This window comes from Panthera leo, chromosome E2 (genome assembly GCF_018350215.1).
Source record: "Panthera leo isolate Ple1 chromosome E2, P.leo_Ple1_pat1.1, whole genome shotgun sequence".
In the NCBI taxonomy this organism is placed as follows: domain Eukaryota; kingdom Metazoa; phylum Chordata; class Mammalia; order Carnivora; family Felidae; genus Panthera; species Panthera leo.
This window is the reverse complement of record NC_056693.1, coordinates 24,660,116-24,682,389: the sequence shown is the minus strand read 5'-3', so window position 1 is coordinate 24,682,389 and position 22,274 is coordinate 24,660,116. Positions and strand designations below refer to the sequence as shown.

Sequence of the window (22,274 nt, the reverse complement as noted above, 5' to 3'; positions counted from 1 at the left end):
CTAGAGGAGGATGAAAATCTTGAACAGATGTCTGGTTGCTCATGGGGTGAGTCAACCCACAAGGTCAAGGCTGTCTTCAACTCACTGATCTTTGGGAAAGTCCTTGTCAGGGGATAATCAGTTCTTTCTAGCAAATTTCTGAATCCAGGCATGACGTAGCAGTGAGATTGTTCTTGCTTTAGTCCAGTGGTGCAGAACTTGTCAGCTGATTATCCAAAGAGCCCACTCCCCATTCTTTTTTACTCACCAGAGCTCACTTCCACTATTATAGATGGAAACATCCAGAGGCTGCTTTCTAGATGTCCTTTGCAACATGGGTATGTGACCTGATCTGGGCAATGACTTCCCAAGGGAAGTTTCCTTGGGAGAATGGATGCTCCTAGGAAAGAACTTAATCCAATCCAAGATAATAGAGGTGTAAGGGAGGAGAAATTCTCTGTGTGGTTTTGTGATTCCTTGAAGATATTTTGGCTGTCTTTGCAACCATGAGGGGGAACATCATCATCTTGGTGAGGACAGCAGGATGAAAAGATGAAGAGAGCCTGGACCTTAATGACCTAGTTGAGCCACTGAACCAACTCTTGAACTTCTTCCAGATTTTTCGGAAAATGGGTGAATAAATGTCCTTTTTTGTTTCAGGCATTTGTAGTTGAGCGTTCCTTGCCAAACCTGAAATAGCCAAAAGTATCTTAAAAGACATTTCCAATTTTGTCTCAGAGTCCTGCATATTCTTTTTATGAGAGTCCTGCATACAAGTTGCTGTTATTAAAATGGAAACTGGGTTTTCCTAGGCCTTACTCAACTGTGGACTGGGAGAGGTCCTACGAATGGTAATAATTATTAGTTTTTCACCATTTCTTGTCCCTACCAGCATGGGGAAGCACCTTCTGTAGTCACCCTCCCCCTTTTATCCACCACAAAGTCTCATCCAGCTATTTCTCATAGTCTACGGGCTGTCTCAAGTGAGTTCAAGAGCCAGTCCCATGTTTTTCTGCTTCATCTCCTTTGTTGTATGCACTTCTTGTGAAGCCTCTTGATGGTATATCTTCTCATTGTTGTGCTTCCTTGTTGATATGAGAAGATCACTGAAGTGGGAGCAGAGAGATTTGCTTCCTATTTGGGCTCTGCCATTGACAAAATGACCTTGGATGAGCCCGTGCTTCCTGCTGGGCTCCAAATACTATCTGACCATGATGAGGTAGGTGGATGATATCATCTCTGAGGTAGTGTCTGAACAGTGAGATGTGGGGATTTTAAACTCCTGTTCTCAGAGCTTGGGTCTGCAGTGTGTGCCAGCTGGGAGCACAATTCCTGTGTCACCTCCCTAGGCTGATAACATGGGCGTAGGCTCTGCCCTCATCTGCTATGCCAAGGGTCAGAGCCATGGCCTGCCAGGAGCCCCCTGGAGGTGGGTATTTGCACTGAGGAGTTTTGCTTCTGCGTGGGGGGTGTCTGAGAGGTGGCGGGGAGGGAAGTGTGTGGACAGGTGGCTCCTTATCTGCAGTGAAATCAAGAGTAAGGCCATCTGTCTTTGTTAGGAATGCATATGCTAGGAATTTTACCTTGTCAAAGTTTTATTCTAGTCCAGACCTACAGATGGAGCAGGCATTTACTGGGGCTGAAGGGAGAGGACAGGGAAAGTAGCACATCAGGCAGAGGGAATAGCATGCACAGAGGCTCTGAGATAGGGGAGAGTGTGATGTTTGAGCACCTGAAAAAAGTGAGTGGAAATAGGCTGGAGGAGGCAGGAAGTAGCATGCACAGGGTCTGGCTGGCCATGGTGAGGATGCTGAACCTGCTTGTGAGACCTAACTCTGAAAGGCTTAGAGCAGAGGGAATATGACTAGACCTGTAGTTTGGCTGCCACAAGGAAAAAGGATAGAGCAGAGCCCAAGTGGATGTGTGGTTCTGAATAGGAGGTTAACACAGTCATTAGCTATAGGTGACAGTACAGAGACTAGACTGGTGGGGCAGGGATGGAGAGAGGTGGATGGGCTTGAAATATACGTAGGAGGAAAAGCCATTTGGTACTGATTTGGCTACAGAGGGTGAGGGAAAAGGAGGTATCAGAAGTAACTCCTTGATTCTGGATTCTGTAGCTATGTGAAAGGTGGTGATCTTGGTAAGATGAGGAACTCCGGAGAGGACAGGCCTATAAAGATGCTCAAGTTCAACATGATATAATGAGCTTGAAGTCCATTTGAGACATCTAAGTGGGGTTTTGTTAGTGGGTTTAGTGGATCAATCTAAGTTTGCAAGCTTTGCTGGCTATGGTGAGGCAATTGTACCTGATTTTAATAGCAATGAGAAGACTTTAAAAGGGTTTGAGCAGATGGGGCCATGCTTTTGGCTTCATTGTGAGAATAGATTGGAAGAGAGCCAGAAAGAAAGTATGGGAACCTCTGGAGGTGAAGGTACATGGCAGTTGCAGCAGGGATGCTAAAGGGACCACTGAGAAGAGAGAAGCAAGAGTGGTCCACTGGCTCCTATCTCTCCCATGAAATGTGGGCAGCTTTCCCCTCTCTAGACCTGGGCCTCCCCATTGGAAAGGAGCACTTTGGTCTGTATAGTCAGGCCACCTCAGGCTCTCGTACCCCAGTTTGGGATCACTGCATCTGCTTTCTCGGGAACAGATCAGTATTTCTATGGCAAGGGAGGCTGGAGAAGAGTCTCTGCAGGACCAAGAAGAGGCCCCTTTGCTCACTTGCATCTGGGAAAGAGGGTTGCAATTTGCATGAAAGAGGCAGGCAGCAGTACACAGATGGCAGCTCTGTAATTCCATTTCTGTGCCTCACAGCTCCTGGAGCACTGCATCTGGGACTGCTGGGTTCCTTCAAACTCAGTTCCAGGGAGACCAGGGCTGAGAAGAACTGGCTTGCTGATGGTCCCTCCTGCACCTACATGGAAGGCCTGGGAGGTCAACTACTGCCCAGGGATGCAGCCTAGGGTAAGGGTTACCCAGGGTCCCACATTGATGGTTTCTGTCAGTGTCTGTCAGATGTTACTGGTCCGAGAAGAGATAAGCATAGAACTTAAGTTAACCTTCAGAAACATTATAAAGTTGACATAGCAATTTTATTTCTGTTAAGTCTAATAATAAAGAAATGGGTTTGTACTTTGTAGGTTTTTGCATTGTTATTTCATTTTTATAGAAATTCATTTTTTGTGTGTATTACAAAAGTATCAGTCTGCAACAGATTGGAAATAAAAATGAACCATGGTACTTCTGCCTATGTAGTGGGAGAAGCACTGGTCTAGGTGATCTTGGGCAACCACTTTCCTTTTCCAGATCTCAGTTTCTCCACATGTGGATAAATGGTGAGCATGTTTGGAGGTTTTGGGGAACTTTTGGCTCTGAATCCTTATTTGTTTATTATTTCACTCAAACACTATTTATTGGGAATCTACTTTGTGCCAGACACAGTAGGAAAAGTTTAGAATACAATGGTGAGAAATATCAGAAGTGGCCCCTGCACCTTTGCAGTTTATGGTGAGAGAATAAACAGGGACATATATCGGATTATATGACACATACAGGGACACATATGAAATTATAGTTATAGGAAGTGCAATTAAGGAAAAGATTGGATCAACAGTGGAACTTGTCCTGCCCAAGGGTCCAGGCAAGAATTCCTGAAGAAGTGTTATATAACCTGGAGTCAGAGAGATTTGTAGGAGATGATTAGGTAACGTATTTGCCCCTCAGGATCCACTTTCTATCTTTGTCCATCCTGCTCTGTGCTCAGGTGGACGACCTCCAGGGATTGCCTCACCAGGCTCTTGCTTCCAGCAGGTTTGGGCCAGAGGAAGAGATGAGTGGGAAGAAGCAGAGTGAGGTCATGGTGTTTATTTCTCTGGCTCCCTCCCTGCCTGGGATGGCATTCCTCTACTTGTGGCTTCTGTGGCAACCACAAGACAGATCTCTGCAGAATGCATAATTAACTGTGGGCTCTAATTTCTATGCTCTGAAACCCACTCCCTCATTGCACCAAGACCATGTTTTGCATGGGCGGTTCCCAGTCTGTGGCTGTGGAGTGGGGTATTAAAGCATTCCTGGGAGATACAGGACTTCTCTGCTGGCTGATTCTGTCTTGAGGGCTCCCTGATAATGTTTACAAAACTCCTTTAGTCTGCACAGTTTAGGATGCTCCTACCCATCCGTCTTTCCCTCTATTCTTCATTTGGGGTCAGATTTATATCATGTCTGATGGCTCTCCCAGCCTTTCTGTGTTCCCTACCCATTTTCTCTCATAAAAATTTTCCCTAATAAAATCTTTGCATGCTTAATCTCAACTTGGCTTCTGCTTTCTGGACATCTTGCTTTTGTTGAGAGGCCCTTTGCCTGTAACCTCAAGCTCACTGGTTCCCAGGAGCTACTCTTTCTACTTTAGGCCTGGCTGTGATTCTCACTGTTGCTAGTCTCTGTGTGGTATTTCCCCTAGTCCTGCCTGCAACTTTTCAAAAAACCCCACCATTAAACTCTATGAAGTTACTGCTATAGACTGAATGTTTGTTTCCCACCAAAATTCATATGTTGAAACCTAATCCTCAATGTGATGGTACCTGGAGAAGGAGCCTTTGGGATGATTAGGTTATGATGGCAGAGCCCTCAAAAATGCAGTTTGTGCCTTTGTAAAAGAGACCCCAGAGAAATGATCCCTCATCCTTCTTGCCAAATGAGATAATAGAGAAAAGACAGCAGTCTATGAACAAGGAGACAGGGCCTGACTGGACACAGAATCTGCCAGTGCCTTGATCTTGGACTTTCCAGCCTCTAGAACTGTGAGAAATGCATTTATCTTACCTCTAGGACACCCAGTCTCTGGCTCTGTTATAGCAGCCTGAACTGACGTAGACAGTTTACCCCTTTTGAACTTGTTTCCACCAGAACTCTGACTGATACCGTACTCTAGGCACAGAGGATAGTATAGTCTGTGCATTGGCCTGATGTGTGAGGGGCAGGTTGGTGGAGGAGGACCAGGGGAGAGAAATACAAAATGACTTGGGTTTGTATCTGAAAAGCATCATAAAAAAATTTTTTTTGAAGAATTTTAGGCAGAGGTAATAATATCACACTTGCACATTATAAAGATGATATGGTTGTATTGTGAAGAATAGATTTGGGGTGGGTGTGGAGTGGATGTAGGGAGACTAGTTAGAAGGCTATTTGTATAGTCCAGATGAGAAATGGCAGCAGCTTGGACCAGGAAGGTGACAGTGATAGTGGAGATTAGGAGGTGGATTGGATACTGGGGTTTAGGAAAAGGGGGATGAAAAGAATGACTCCTCGACTTTGGCTTATATCCTTGAATGGAGGATGTAGGTGCTGTTTAATGAGGTACTGTACACTGAAAGACAATTAACTTTCTGGGTGGGGAGATCATGAGTTTGATCTTGGACATGCTGAATTTTGAGGTGCCATTGAGATTGCCAAGTAGGGAGATAAGTAAGCAACTGAGCCCAGGTCTAAGCAATCAACAGAGGAGATGACTAGGGTGGAGATAGACATTTTGGTGCCATTTGTACATATAGAGGCATGAATGAGATTTCTTGGGGCAAGAGAAAAAAATTAGAGAAAACAAGGTTTTAGGATCTTTATGACCTTGGACGTGGCAATGGATTCTTATATATGATATCAAGAACATGAGCAACAGAAGAAAAAATAGATAAAATGGAATTCATCAAAATTAAAACTTGTGTATCAAAAGGCATTATCAAAGTAAAAAGACAACCTACAAGATGGGAGAAAATTTTTGGTAACAATATATTTGATAAAGGTTAAATATCCAGAAGATATAAAGAACTCCTACAATTCAACAACAACAAAAAAGAACAACGGAGTTTCAAAAAAGGGCAAAGGACTTCAATAGACATTTCTCTAAAGAAGAAATACAAATGGACAATAACCACACGAGAAGATGTTCAACATCATTAGTCATTATGGAAATGCAGGTCAAAACCACAATGAGATACTACTTCATACCTATTGGTATAGCTATAATGAAAAACATGGAACATAGGTGTTGGTGAGAAGTTGGAACTCTTGTGCATTGCTAGTGGGAATATAAAATGGTGCAGCCCCTGTGGAAAACAGTATGGCAGTTCCTCAAAAAGCTAAACATAAACTTAGTGTATGACACAATTCTGCTCTTAGATAAACTATACGCTTGGGGCACCTGGGTGGCTCAGTCGGTTAAGGGTTTGACTTTGGCTCAGCTCATGATCTCGTGGTTCGTGGGTTGGAGCCCCGCATTGGGCTCTGTGCTGACAGCTCAGAACCAGCTCAGAAACAGGCTCCAGCCTGCTTTGGATTCTGTGTCTCCCTCTCTCTCTGTCCCTCCCATACTCATGTTCTATCTCTGTCTCTCAAAAATAAATAAACGTTAAAAAATTTAAAAAAATAAAAAAAGATAAGCTGTATGCTCAAAGGAATTGAAAGTAGGGACTCCAACAGATATTTGTATGCCAAAGTTCATTGCAGCACTATTTACAATAGCTGAAAGGTGAAAACAACTCAAGTATCCATCAAGAGATTGAGTGGATAAACCAAATGTGGCATACATATACAATGGATATCTTTCAGTCATAAAAAGGAAAGATGTTCCAATACATGTTACAACATGAATGAACCTTGAAAACATTATGCTAAGTGAAATAAGGCAGACACAAAAGGACAAATTTTGTATAATTCCACTTATCTGAGGTGAAATAGGCAATTTCATAGAGACAGAAAAGAGAGAAGTTACCAGAGGCTGGAGGAAGGAGGAAATGGGGAAGTGTTGTTTAATGGTTACAGAGTTCCTGTTTGGAGTGATGAAAAGGCTTTGGAAATAGATTGTGGTGATGATGGTAAAACAATGTGAATGTAATTAATGCTATTGAATCATATACTAAAAAATGTAAAATTTTGTTTCATGGATTTTATATGTCTTAATAAATTTGTTTTTTTTAATTTTACTTATTTATTTTGAGAGAGAGAGAATCCCAAGTAGGCTCTGCACTGTCAGCACAGAGCCTAACATGGGGCTCAAACCCACAAACTGAGATCACAACCTAAGCCAAAATCAAGAGTCGGACACTTAATCAATTGAGCCACCCAGACGCCCCTAAATTTGTGTTTTAAGAAAGATTTTAGGACTGAGTCTTGAGGAATTCCATCATTTAATGGTCCAGTAGAGAACAGTAGGTTTATCAGCATACTGAGCATGAGACATCAAGTTGAGAGAAGGAAGTCTGGGGAGCAAGGTGTCATGGGAGTCTGTGAAGAGGGTCCTCTAAGTGTATGGGAGGGGGCAAAAGGTCAAATGCTGCTGCTGTGAAAGGTAATGTGAAAACCACAGATTCATTGGTTCAGCAAGATGGGGGTCTTTGGTAATCTTGGTGAGACTTCTTTGGTGGAGTACCAGATAGGATGTCATATTTTAGTGGACTGAGTCAGTGGGTGGTGAGGAAGTGGTAATACTGAGTAGAACCACATTCCCACGCCTCTCTCCCTGTGTTGGAGCTTAAAGTTGGTCCCTTGGCTGATTTCAATACCAAAGGAAGTGAATGTCTGACTTCCATTCTTGCTTTCTGGGTCTCTGGGCTCCTTCTGGGCTGGGGCCAAACTTCCTTTCAGATTTCATGGCCACTACCAATTCTAGTCCAGTGTACTTTGCCTGAAAACTGGCAACATGCCTCCTAGTGCTTTATTTTTGAGAATCATCAGGGGACACTCATTTTACAACAGAGGATGGTTGAGAAACAAAATGAAGAGTGAATAGGAATCTGCAAAAGGTAGCAGAAAGGGATCTGGAATGAGATTTAGCTTTGTTCTGGCAACGAGCTCTGTGTGGCCCAGGCCAGGGCACCAAGAAGGGAGAAGGTTAAGTAGGAGAGCCTGCTCTTCATGGTGCTGACCCACATTGCCCACTGGAGGCTGAAGCAGGCTTTTGTCTCTTGGATACTGGGAAGCATGTGATCCTCACACTTTGTGCCTCTCTGCTGCCTTTTGCAGTTCTCTTTTTATTGGCCTTAGGTCTAACTGGATGATTTTTATACTGAACATCTCCTTTTTTCTGTGCCAAACATCCAGTCCTCGTCTGATAATCACACTTTGACTTTTATTTTGGGAACTGCATTTTCCTCACCCTCAGTTCATGTAGTTGGGGTGAATATGTCTCCTAGGATAATTGAGTAAGTGATAAAAATGTGATTTGTTGGGTCAGTAAAAGTCAACCTTGGATATTTGTGGAAACTATTGGCAAAGGGGAGCTCCTTTTCCTTCGGGATTATTACATTGGGAGAACTTTCTAGAGCCATCCCTTGAAAGGAATACAAAAGCTGATATAGGAGGAAAGCTAAATTCAGAGAAAAAGAGATAATGAGATGGAGAAAGTACTGAGCCCCTGGATGCAGCTCTGCCTGAAAACAACATGCCCCTGAACTTTTCAGTTATATGAGACGATTGGTACTTTTTTTTTTTTTTTTTGACTACACCATTTTGAGTTGTATTTTTGTCATTTGAAACAATGAGAATTCTAATACTTCCAGTAAGAGCATTTTTAGTTCTGTTGTTTTAGGAATTTACAGGTCCTTCACACCAGAAACATTGCATTTAATATCTGCTGATACAGGGGTTAGAAAGCAGCTATTCCTCTAATGCCTTCTCAGAAATGGAAGATGGGATTTAAAAAATAACTATTGATGTATAATTTATATACCATAAAAGTAACCCATTTTAAGTGTACAATTCAAAGATTTTTAGCACATTTAGAGTTGTAAAATCTACTATTAGAACATTTCCATTAAACCAAAAATATTTCTTGTGTTCATTTGCAGTCAATCCCTGTCTCAACCCTAGGCAACCATTAATCTATTTATCTATAGATCTGCTTTTTCTGGGCATTTAATATAAATTGAATAACACAGTATGTGGTCTTTTGTCTGTGGCTTCTTTCACTTAATGTTTTTGAGTTTCATCCATGTTGTAGTATTTCACAAGTTATTTACACGGATTGCTTTCATTTTTTGGTTGTTATGAATAAAGCTTCTAAGTACATTTAGATACAGGTCTTTGTGTAACCATATGTTTTCATTTCTTTTATGTGAATACTTAGAAGGAGAATTTCTGAGCTGTATGGTAAGTTTTATATTTAACTTTTTAAGAAACTGCCAAACTATTTTCCAAAGTGGCTGCACCAACATTACATGAGGATTCTATTTTGTCCACATTCTCCCCAACACTTGTTACCTTCTGTCTTTTTGATTGTAGACATTCTAGTGGGTGTGATGTGCTATCTCACTATAGTTCCAATTTGCATTTTTCTAATGACTAATGATATTGAGTAGTTTGTCAGGTGCTTATTAGTTATTGTACACTTTCTCTGGTGAAATTTATATTCAAATCTTTTGCCCATTTAAAAATTTGTATTGTTTTATTAAGTAGCAAGTATTCTTTCTATATTCTGGATTTCAGTCTTTCAGGCAGATATATGATTTGTAAATATTTGGGAGATGGGATTTTACATCTAGAAGCTAATGGTTCCTATCTATTTCTTCAGGCCCAGTGTGGACCTTGGCATATCCTGGAGACTGTTACAATCTGCCTTCAAACCCTCTTACTTCACAGGTATATATCCTACTTCCAAACTGTCTTACCCTCTACCCCAGAACTAGGTCCTTACTTTAGTTTTCTTGTCTGCAAACAACATAAACCAAATATAGATGAACTAAATGAAAGGTAATTTGTTGGTAGGACTTCTGGACCTGTTGGCCAAGCCATGCATAAGCCACATGTCTACCCCCTAGCTATGCCAGGAGAGAGGGGGAAAGGCCTGGCCTCCCTCAGTGGAGGGTAGGACCCTAGATTTACTCTTTCACCAAGACTCCCCATAATGGAGGAGAGATCATTTCCATATAGGAAATCAGGGCACTGTTAAAATGGGGCAAATAGATGCTGCACAGCCAAAAATTAAGTGTTCACTCTGTAGGATCTTCATTAGGAATGTCAGGACCTACTAGCAATAACTCCAATTTGGCCATGCCTTGTAAAGAGTGATGGCTCTTTGTAGGATTAAGGTGAGGCATCATTTTCTGGAACACATGTCTCTGGTGCTGGAGATTCTGGAAATAATAAACATTTGTGTAATTTGAAGAAAATTGAATTTGAAGAAAATTCAATAAATAGGACTGATGAGCAGAGATTAGTGGGGAGAAAATTTCCACTGAATATAAGAATAAGATTTCTGATAGTGTTTTCCAGTGATGGAATGGGCTTCCCTAGAGGCAGAAATGTCTCCAATAGAAGTGTGTGTAAGCCAAGGCTGGATAAAGATGTGTCTTCCTATGGTTAACTTTATGTTTCAACTTGTCTGGGCCACAGGGTCCCCAGATATTTGGTTAAACATCATCCTGGGTGTGTCTGTGAAGGTGTTTCTGGAGCAGATTAACAGTTAGACTTGTAGACTGCTTAAAACAGACTTCCCTCCTCTATGTGGGTGGGTCTCATCCAGTCTGTTGGAGGTATGAATAGAACAAAAGTGCAGATAAGAGAGAATTCTCTCTCTCTACTTGACTGAGGTGGCACATGTGTCTTCTCTTACCTTCAGACTCAGACTTGGACCGTATCTCACACCATCTGCCCTCCTGGTTCTCAGGCCTCCTGCTTGCTGACTAAATATTTTGGGACATTTCAGCCTCCATAACCACGTGAGCTGATTCTTTATAATAAATAAATAAATAAATAAATAAATAATTATCCTATTGATTCTGTTTCTCTGGAGAACCCTAATACAATGTCACAGGTAAAATGGCAAGATGAACTCAGAAGTCTTGTCTAGCCCAAGAATCTCTCATGCTACCCTGTAGAAGCTCTGAAGAAGTTCCACTTGGTGGCTACTGTGTGGGTTTAGAAAGCTTAGCTCTGGATCTTCTACCAGCTGTGGGCCCTTAGCCACAGTGAGTCTTAGTTTCTTTTTCTATAAAGAAGGATAATAATAGACCAATGGTTCCCATATTTGGCTGCACAATGAATCATCTAGGGGTCTTAAAAAATACTGATTTTCATCCCCAGACATTCTGATTTAATTGGCATGAAGTATGAGTTTGTAAAGCTCCCCAGGTGATTCTGGCATGCAGTAAAGTTTGGGAACCACTGTAATAGAGTTTGGCTGTAGGGATTATATGTGACAACTCATGCAAAGCAGCTAGCATGGCATGGCAGCTCCAGCAAAGGCAGCTGTTAGGAATAAAGAGATGAAGTCATGTTTGACCTAAAGATTCCCAAAGGGAGTGATCAACAGTTTTCCTTGCCCTGACTTTTTACATTGCGCTATGCTGCTTTTCTTCTGCTTCTCAATCAGGCCATTGGCCTGAGCATTTCCGAGGAAGAAGGCAGGGTTATCTTTTTAGAGAGGACTTGGGAGGGTGAGTGGGAGGGACAGATTTCTCTCTGTCTCTTCACTCCCAAATATGTTTTCCAGATAGTGCCAGGTTTATTTACAAAGGAACTATAGCTGTATGTGTGTGTGTCCTAAATGTCCCCTGCAGCCCCCTGTCCCTGGAGAGCAGCTCAGCTCTGCCGGGCTCCATAAACAACAGTATCTGGAAGCCCAGAACCCTCCGTCCAATTTCTGTGTGTGTCCTTATGTCCTTCCTGCTTTCATGCCTGGATCCCCAGGGCTGCCTCTGCTTCACATAACAGCTGGATACAAAATGAAACTTTCCATCAACTTTCAGGATAATCTCCACCAGGCACTTTATGAATTTAATACATTCTACTGAAGATTTGAAGATCACAAGGTAGGGACACATCATGGAACCTATTACAAAGATTCTTCCATTGACCAAATCCACTCAGGCTTCCCTTAACTCTTTCCTCAACCAGGCCTGAATTTTGGATTTCTATAGTCATCTCTGCATTGTCCAATTTTAGCAAGAGCCCTGCTAAGTCAGTTTAACCAGAAACCCACCTCCCCCACCATCCTTAATGTCTGATCACCCTCCAAATCTGGTTCCTCACCCCCACCATCCCTGATCAGGTGTGATCACCTTGCTCTGTCTTCAGCAAGTACCCTGTTAGGTGGGGTTAAGGCCAAACACTTCGTTCTTAGACCTGTTTTGAAGGTATAAGCTGTGTTATAGTTTTATTATTAATCTAGCCTCATGTTCTGTTCTTTACTTAATTAGGTTTCCTTAAGCTCTGTGCATGGTTAATTATTAGCTTTGCCCTTTTCATTCTACCTCTTGTTTGCACATTGATTATAAGAATCTGATGGAAAACAGAAGGTGACATTTGTCTTAAAACTATCAGAGGTCCCAGGTGCCAGATGGTGTCTCACTGTCCAGAAGAATGCATATCTTCAAATGGTTTCAAGACTTCCCACTAAATTTTCAAGAATCCCATAAACCCTGACCAATCATGTATAAACTGCCCCTAGGATGAACAAGGCAAGGTAACTTTAGGAACAATCCTCTGTCTTCTTGTTGGCTGCCCTTTTGAAAATAAAGCTTTCTTTGCTTCAAAACCTGTGTGCCAGCCACTGGCTTACTTCACAACAGGTTCATGGGCAAGTTTGACTTTGGTAACAGGTTTAACCAGAATCCCCCCAACCCCTGATGTTTCCTTTTTCTGTCCACTGACTTCCACCTGCTCCTTGGATATAAATTCCCAATGCCCATGCTGAAATCAGAGTTGAGACCAACCTCTCTTTACTGCTGCAAACTCCCACCTCAGTGGTCTCTACACCTAACATGATAGTCCATCCCCACCTTGAATGAAGTCTTCCTTACTGTGCTTTAACAGATGTCATTGAATGATTTTTTCTTTACAACTTAGAATGAATTCTTTTTTCCTTTGACACCTGCCACCTTCCTTGGTCTCACAGGAAACTTCTCTCCCTTTTCTCGGCCTCACCTCAACAAAACAAATTTCTCTCTTGGTCTTCTACAAAAAGGTATGGGGAAATACACACTCTTCTATGTTCCTGGTGCTAGTATGGATTGGTAAAATATCTTTGAGGATAATTTTGCAATATCTACTTAAATTTAAAATGGACTCACCCTTTGACCCAAGAATTACATCGCTAAGAATTTTCCTCTGTATATACTTGCACGCATATGAAATGAAAACTGGACAAGATTATTCAAAAGATTAAAAACCACCCAAATGTTCAGTAGTATGTACATGTTTAAATAAACTATGGTACTTCCATGTAATGGAAGCCATCACATATATTTCCATATAGCCATGGAAAGAATAAGGAAGCTCTCTATGAACTAATGTGGAATGGTTTCTAAGAGATTTCAGATGCAGGTTACACACACATATATCTGCTTGCACATGGATAGTAAATCTCTGGCAGCATGCAAAATTAGTTGTTTATGGGGAGGGAAACTGAGTGAGAACAGTGGGGGCAGGCATATTTTTGATAAAAATGCACCACATGTCCAAATTTTGGAAACTTCAAGTTTATTGTTTATTCAAAAATTAAATTATAAATAATAACAAAAAAGACAGCACAGTGTCTGGCACACAGTATGAATTCAATAAATGGTAGCTTATTATTATTGTTGCTGTTTTTGTTGGGTTGAAAAGACCTAGTACAATTTAGAGTCAGATATGTAAATCAATGGCAGTTATGATATGAGAACATTGTTGAGGGAAACATTCTTGGCGGTTTTTCAAAATTTTATTATTATTTTTAAAATTTACATCCAAGTTAGTTAGCACATGGTGCAACAATGATTTCAGGAGTAGATTCCTTAATGCCCCTTACCCATTTAGTCCATCCCCCTCCCACAACCCCTCCAGCAACCCTCTGTTCTCCAATTTTAGGAGTCACTTATGTTTTGTCCCCCTCCTTGTTTTTATATTATTTTTGCTTCCCTTCCCTTATGTTCATCTGTTCTGTGTCTTAAAGTCCTCATATGGGTGAAGTCATATGATATTTGCCTTTCTCTGACTGACAAATTTCGCTTGGCAAAATACCCTCTAGTTCCATCCACGTAGTTTCAAATGGCAAGATTTCATTCTTATTGACTGCCGAGTAATATTCCATTGTATATATATACCACATCTTCTTTATCTGTTCATCCATCAATGGACATTTGGGCTCTTTTCATACTTTGGCTATTGTTGATAGTGCGGCTATAAACATTGGGGTGCATATGCCCCTTTGAAACAGCATACCTGTATCCCTTGGATAAATACCTAGTGGCACAATTGCTGGGTCATAGGGTAGTTCTATTTTTAATTTTTTGAGGAACCTCCATACTGTTTTCCACAGTGGCTGCACCAGTTTGCATTCCCACCAGCAGTGCAAAAGACATCCTCTTTCTCCTCATCCTCACCAACATCTGTTGTTGCCTGAGTTGTTAATGTTAGCCATTCTGACAGGTGTGAGGTGGTATCTCATTGTGGTTTTGGTTTGGATTTCCCTGATAATGAGTGATGTGGAGCATTTTTTCACGTGTCGGTTGGCCATCTGGAGGTCTTCTTTGGAGAAGTGTCTATTCATGTCTTTTGCCCATTTCTTCACTGGATTATTTGTTTTTTGGGTGTTGAGTTTGATAAGTTCTTTATAGATCTTGGATACTAACCCTTTATCTGATATGTCGCTTGCAAATATCTTCTCCCATTCCATCGGTTGTCTTTTAGTTTTGCTGATTGTTTCCTTCACTGTGCAGAAGTTTTTATTTTGATGGGGTCCCAGTAGTTCCCTTTTGCTTTTGATTACCTTGCCTCCAGAGTCTCTCTCTCCCTTTCTCTCTGCTCCTCTCCTGCTCGTACTCTCCCTCTCAAAATAAACAAATAAACTTAAAAAAAATAACACTGAAATGTTCTGATATTACCCATACCCACAGTCTCAGATCTACACAGAGCTGACAATCTATTTTTTAAAAAAAAAACTTGAAAGTATAGAAAAGCAGACATAGGAACACCCAGGTGGCTCAGTCAACTAACTTTCCAACTTCAGCTTAGGTCATGATCTCACGTTTTGTGAGTTCAAGCCCCACATCAGGCTCTCTGCTATCAGCACAGAGGCCCCTTCAGAGCCTCTGTCTCCGCCTCATTCTGCTCTTCTTCCACTAACTCTCTCTCTCTAAAAAAATAAACATGTTTTTAAAAAATAGAGAAAGCAGGCAGTAGAATATTTTAAAAGCCATAATGTTCTTCCTTTGTTTTTTGTTTGCAAAGATATAAAAATCACACAACATTGTTGGAATTATAAAATATACAAGTTTTGTGGCCTGAATTTCTCACATTTTCCTGTCACAAAATTGTTCATAAACATAATTTTAGTGTCAATAAAATACTGCACTTTATAATGACATTATAATTCATTTAATTGTGAGTGGTTAACATCTTCAAGTATCTATTCAGAAAGACCTGGGTTGAAATCCCAGGTATGCCATTTACTTAGTGACCCAGGCATATTGCTCATCCTACAGGGATGTCAGTTTCATCTGTAACATGGAGATAATAAATAACCGCTCCCTCCTGGTTTGTCAGGAGGATTAAATAGGACACAGGTAAAGCTCTTGGCACAGGGATATCCAGGTAAGCATTTTCACTGGTATTATTAGTTTTTTCATGTTATTATTAGGGAATTTTTCTCCCCTTAAATTTTTGCAAATTTAAATAGCTCTATAATGAAAATCTCAGCACAGATTCCCAGAATTCGAATTCCTGGGAATGCACTTTTTCTAGGTTCTCAGTACAGTTTGCCAGACTGCCCTCTGAGAATGTCAGCCAGTACCCAGCCAACTTTCAATTATTGGCAACAAGGTCTGAGTTTGTCTCTCTGTGTCTCTTTGTGTGCCTCTCTCCTCTCTTTGTCTCTTTCTCTCTCTGTCCTTGTCTCCCTCTCCATCTTTCTCTCTCTTTCCCACAATGTTATCCAGAATCCTGTTTTGATGGTGCCCTGACCCTAGCCCTCAGGATGGGGCTCACTCATCCAAAATCCCAGAGGAAACCAGCACCTGGGGCCTGGTCACAGAAGAAGAGGCCCAGATTCAAATACCATTATTTCTTTGCAGTTTGGAGGCTGTTTCAATCAGCCTGCATAAAGTGCCTGCATTGTACCCCGCTTGTTATCTTCATGCTTTCCTCATTTATCCATCCAGCTGGAGCAATTTCAGGAGCATTCCTTGCCATTCTGTGCATCATTTTAATTTAGTCTTTTTTTTTTTTTTTTTTTTTAATGTATGCCTGCCTGGCCCCAGTGGTATATTTTTCAGAAAGGTGGTTTTGTTTCTATGGCAACTGAGGGGTCTATTGTAATCAAATATTGAGCCCCATTCAATTGCAATCTTCTCATCCTCCCACAGTCTGCTCTGATTTTTATGCTGTGTATTGTGCTGCTTTTCTTCTGCATCCTCAATCAGGCAGTCACATTTATTTCACTGTATTGTGCAGAAGCTGCTCAGAATGCTACTCTAAATGGCCTAAGAATAGGCGCTAAAAACTTGATGTCCATCTCAAATGCTGACATCAAAATGCACGTGCCCAATTTCCTTTTTAAAGAACAAAAACCTGGCACAAAAACAGACACTCAGATCAATGGAACAGAATAGAGAACCCAGAAATGGACCCACAAACGTATGGCCAACTAATCTTTGACAAAGCAGGAAGGAATATCCAATGGAATAAAGACAGTCTCTTTAGCAAGTGGTGCTGGGAAAACTGGACAGCGACAGGCAGAAAAATGAACCTGGAACACTTGCTTACACCATACACTAAAATAAACTCAAAATGGGGGCGCCTGGGTGGCGCAGTCGGTTAAGCGTCTGACTTCAGCCAGGTCACGATCTCGCGGTCTGTGAGTTCGAGCCCCGCGTCGGGCTCTGGGCTGATGGCTCGGAGCCTGGAGCCTGTTTCCGATTCTGTGTCTCCCTCTCTCTCTGCCCCTCCCCCGTTCATGCTCTGTCTCTCTCTGTCCCCAAAAAAATAAAAAATAAAATAAATAAAAAAATAAAATAAACTCAAAATGGATGAAAGACCTCAATGTAAGACAGGAAGCCATCAAAATCCTCGAGGAGAAAGCAGGCAAAAACCTCTTTGATCTTGGCTGCAGAAACTTCTTACTCAACACATCTCTGAAGGTAAGGTAATCAAAAGCAAAAATGAACTACTGGGACCCCATCAAAATAAAAACTTCTGCACAGTGAAGGAAACAATCAACAAAACTAAAAGACAACCGATGGAATGGGAGAAGATATTTGCAAGCGACATATCAGATAAAGGGTTAGTATCCAAGATCTATAAAGAACTTATCAAACTCAACACCCAAAAAACAAATAATCCAGTGAAGAAATGGGCAAAAGACATGAATAGACACTTCTCCAAAGAAGACCTCCAGATGGCCAACCGACACGTGAAAAAATGCTCCACATCACTCATTATCAGGGAAATCCAAACCAAAACCACAATGAGATACCACCTCACACCTGTCAGAATGGCTAACATTAACAACTCAGGCAACAACAGATGTTGGTGAGGATGAGGAGAAAGAGGATGTCTTTTGCACTGCTGGTGGGAATGCAAACTGGTGCAGCCACTGTGGAAAACAGTATGGAGGTTCCTCAAAAAATTAAAAATAGAACTACCCTATGACCCAGCAATTGTGCCACTAGGTATTTATCCAAGGGATACAGGTATGCTGTTTCAAAGGGGCATATGCACCCCAATGTTTATAGCCGCACTATCAACAATAGCCAAAGTATGAAAAGAGCCCAAATGTCCATTGATGGATGAACAGATAAAGAAGATGTGGTATATATATACAATGGAATATTACTCGGCAGTCAATAAGAATGAAATCTTGCCATTTGAAACTACGTGGATGGAACTAGAGGGTATTTTGCCAAGCGAAATTTGTCAGTCAGAGAAAGGCAAATATCATATGACTTCACCCATATGAGGACTTTAAGACACAGAACAGATGAACATAAGGGAAGGGAAGCAAAAATAATATAAAAACAAGGAGGGGGACAAAACATAAGTGACTCCTAAAATTGGAGAACAGAGGGTTGCTGGAGGGGTTGTGGGAGGGGGATGGACTAAATGGGTAAGGGGCATTAAGGAATCTACTCCTGAAATCATTGTTGCACCATGTGCTAACTTGAATGTAAATTTAAAAATTAAAATTAAAAAAAAAAAAAGAAAAAAAGGGAGAGATAGAATCCCAAGAGGGCTTTGCGCTGATGTGGAGCTGGATCTTATGGACCGGTGAGACCATGACCTGAGCAGAATCAAGAGTCAGAAGCTTAACGGACTAAGCCACCACGGCACCCCTGCAGGGTTATTTTCTTAAGACCAGACAAAACCCATGGAAAGCCAGAAATATGTCCAGTAACAAAAAAGGTCCTGTAGCCTTGTTTCCAGATTTAGGAAAATGTTGCAGTTTGGGTGATAACATTGCCAGTGAGTAGCTTTGTTCTGTAATCTGTCCTCCTGTCTTTTTATCTGAAAACTTGAGTCAGGGCCATATTAAGAGGTAAACTGGCAAGGCAGTTGCCAGTCTGGGGAGAAGTTGTATCATCACCAGGGAAATGAAGGGCCAATTAGCATAGGTCTCCCCAAGAGTGACCTTACAGAACTGGTGGGAAGCTAATGAGTCTGCTCCACTGAGGGCAACATTGCCCTCTGGGGATCATTAAAACACCCTCCCTTTTTCTTTTCAGTATTTTTGAGAGACACACATAAAAGATGAAATTTCAATTCTGACTAATGTATGCAATAATGACATTTACCTTGAATACATGATTCTTTTCATTATCTGTTAAATCCATTATGTGATTCTATGTGGTTTTCTGGTTTGGAAAACCATGAAAGAAAACAGGCCAACTACAGCTAAGTGGGAAGTGTTTTATTGATTTTTTTCAGAGCCTTAACAACAAAGTGACTTATAAAAAGAATAATGTAGAATTGTAGAAACTAAGATGGGCTATCTTCAAGATATATTGTTCAAATAAGAAGTTAAAAAATAAGTTTTCAAAATTATATTTATTTCATAAAACTAAAAGAACTCACATACACAAAGGAATATTATCCATATATATTAATGCCTGGAAGGGTAAAACTCTTCCAAACTAATAAGTTACCTCTGGGGGTAGGAAGAAGGGAACTGGATTTAGGAGAGGTAGCCAAGGGAACTTACACTTGTTGGTTGGATATCTTACAATAGAAATGTATTCATTATGTTTCTGATTAAATTATAGTAAAAATAAAATTTAAAAGGCAAATAAAAATATAACTGCCCTGGTTGAGGAGGAACAGGGAGGGTTCAGGGCTGTGCACCCCTTGCCCACTCTTGAAACTGCTCTGATATTTTGGAGCTGAGTTTAGTTTAAACTCTTCATTTTTCATTTGGAGAAATTGAGGTCCAGGAATTCACCAGAATTATTTGTCTCAGGCTTGCAGTGTTATTTTTTTGAGATTAGACAAAACTCACTGAAAGCCAGAGAAAGGTCCAGAACCTCCCTCCCTTTCCTTGTACCACTCTCACCCTCAAACCTTTCCAGAAGGGGATGGAGATTCCCAAGGAGACTGCCTTGGTAACAGATCTGTTTGAATTAAACATGAGCTTGTTATCAGAGTGAAGGTTAATGACCTAATGATTAACAGCAGAGACTGAATTACCAGGAGAGGGATTGTCCTAATTGTATCTGTGAACTCAAAGTCTCTGGAATGGAGAGATTAATATGAGGAAGATGCACTGGTCCTACTTCCAGCTTGGAAGAGTGTGGTTCCCTTGCCTGTCACCACCAACCTGCAGCTAAGAGACTCTCAGCAGACAATGTAAATAGGGACCCAAGGGCAGTGTGGTTGCATGAGGGAGTCAAGATGCTGACATCAGCCCTGGCAATAACACTAAGTGTTGTAAGGTTGGGGCAAATTGATTCTTTCTGGGCCTCATTAACACTTTTGGTAAAATAGGTGGAGGAATCTATGTTGCATTCACTCCATAGTGATGGTGTGAGGACCACATGGACTACAAAGGAGCTTCCAAAAGGATGGAGCATGGCATGAATCAGGACAGACCCCTATGTTTGCAAGTGGCAGAAAGCCAATTCAATTAATTTAAACAATATAGAAAAATGGAACTCACTGACTCATAAAGTTAGAAAGATCACTGTGTGCTTGTGCATGTGTTGTGTGAATCTGGCTTAGGCACAGGTGGACCCAGAAAATGAATTATTGTTCCCAGGAATCTTCCTTTTTTCCATAGTTATTCTCTGGTTTATTCTGTGACATATTATTCAGGCAGACTCTTCCATGGGCAGGCAAAGATGACTCTGGCAGTATTAAGGTTACATTATCCTCATAGCTGGTGGTCCTACTGAAAGGTGGAACTCCTCTTTCTGGTTCTAGCAAAAATCCTGGGGAGAATTCTGACTGGTCAGCTTTGGTCATGCACCCATCTCTGAGCCAACCACTATGGCCAGGGGAATGGGGTTCCCTGACTTGCCTGGCCTGGTTGATATGCCTATCCCTATCTCTAAAGTGGATGAACTGAGCGAGTGTGAGAGGTGGTTCCCTTAAGAGATGCTATGCAGAGAAAGAACATACAGCCACTATATAACTGATATCATGTTCAGCAAGAACTCCTGCCCTTCCTCACTCTCTGATCCATCCTAAACCTGAGATTCCTCTCCTAGGGACCCAAGTCAACATTATTGTCTCCAGTGCTGAGGCAGTTGTTTGGCCTGCACAATTTGGTTAGACACCTCTACTTGCTACTGTGATTAGTAGGGTTTTCTGTTGCAGTGAGTGGTAATACTTGTGGCCCCAAGGAAACATAGAGCCCCAGCAAACCATAAGAGACTCTTAAATACAGAGAACAAACTTAGGATTGCAGGAGTGGGGGATGGGTGGGAAGATGGGTTAAATGGGTGATGGCCACAAGAGGACACTTTTTGGGATGATCACTGGGTGTCATATGTAAGAGATGAATCACTGGGTTCTACTCCTGCAGCCAAGATTACACTGTATATTGACTAACTTAAATTTAAATTAAAAAAAAAAGGACACAGAACCCCAGTGCTGAGCAAGTTGAATGAACAAAGATATGGTATTTACCCTGTGACAGCAGTTACTTGGCTACCAGTCAAGAAAAAACATGTTGAAGACATGATAGGGCATACCATGTTGTGTAGCTTTTTAAATTACAAAATCTAATATAATCTAATCTATTTATTGGCATCACTGACGGAATCAGGCTGATGGAAGCCAAGAGAAGAAGGAAAAAGTGGCAAATTTTGCACTGTCTCTTCTTAAAGCTTCCACCAAGAAGCAAGTCTTGTAGCAGCTTCTCTCAGCCCATCTTGTAGTCCAATAAGCAGCAGTGATGGCCCTGGTGGCCCTGGTGTCATTGTTAAGTATAGATAGAACTATTTGGTCTTGGTGGGGGGCCCAAGCTGGCTAAGCCCAAAGTTTTCTTTTCATCTGACAACTCCTATTCCCAGTCCCTGACAAGTGCTAGAGCCTCCATCTGCCATAAAGAAGACTCTTTGCTGGTCTGATTAGCATGGGGCCTTCTTGGAAGTACTCTCCAGTGGGCAGGTAGGAGGGGAAGGTACTTTCTCCAGAGCCACCTGATGGCTGCTCCTCTAGCTGCTCTAGGACCCAGGCCTCCCTCAGTTGGGCGATAGGAGAGTCAGAAATATGAAAGCATAAGCAGAAATTCTTAACCTTTTCTGTGCCATGATCCTACTGAGGGAAGCTTCTGGACTTCTTTACAGAATATTTTTAGGTGCAAAAATAAAATATATAGGATTACAAAGGAAACCAAGTATAATGAAAGGCAGTTATGAAATTGTTATAAATTTTTTTTAACGTTTATTTATTTTTGAGACAGAGAGAGACAGAGCTTGAATGGGGGAGGGTCAGAGAGAGAGAGGGAGACACAGAATCTGAAACAGGCTCCAGGCCGATGCGGGGCTTGAACTCACGAACCGCGAGATCATGACCTGAGTTGAAGTCGGACGCTTAACCGACTGAGCCACCCAGGCGCCCCTAAAAATATTTTTGATGTAGCAATATATGTGCTATTTTCTCAACACATCGAATAATGAGATTTAGAAGTAGGATTAATGACTAGAAAAAGTTCAGAGGAAATCAAGCAAAGAAGTCTCCCTGGAGGATGTGGGCTCACCCTGTGCCTTAAAGTTGGGTAAGATTTGCAAAGACATGGAGAATAGCTCATAAATACCAAGTGGAAGAAATAGGGCTGGTGTCAGAGAGAAGGTGACCCTGAGCTCTGCAGAATGGGACACAGAAATATGGATTA

The 22,274-nt window shown here is 41.4% G+C and overlaps 1 protein-coding gene across 1 annotated transcript in view; it reads right to left on the bottom strand.

Moving 5' to 3' along the window:
• The window catches only part of LOC122207731 (muscarinic acetylcholine receptor M3-like), a 36,109-nt gene extending 15,711 nt beyond the window's left edge, over positions 1 to 20,398 (bottom strand). Inside the window, 2 exon segments of the mRNA XM_042917910.1 lie at positions 19,491 to 19,595; positions 20,300 to 20,398. Of these exon segments, the coding sequence (XP_042773844.1) occupies positions 19,491 to 19,595; positions 20,300 to 20,398 (204 nt within the window).
• Positions 20,399 to 22,274: the final 1,876 nt, after the last annotated feature.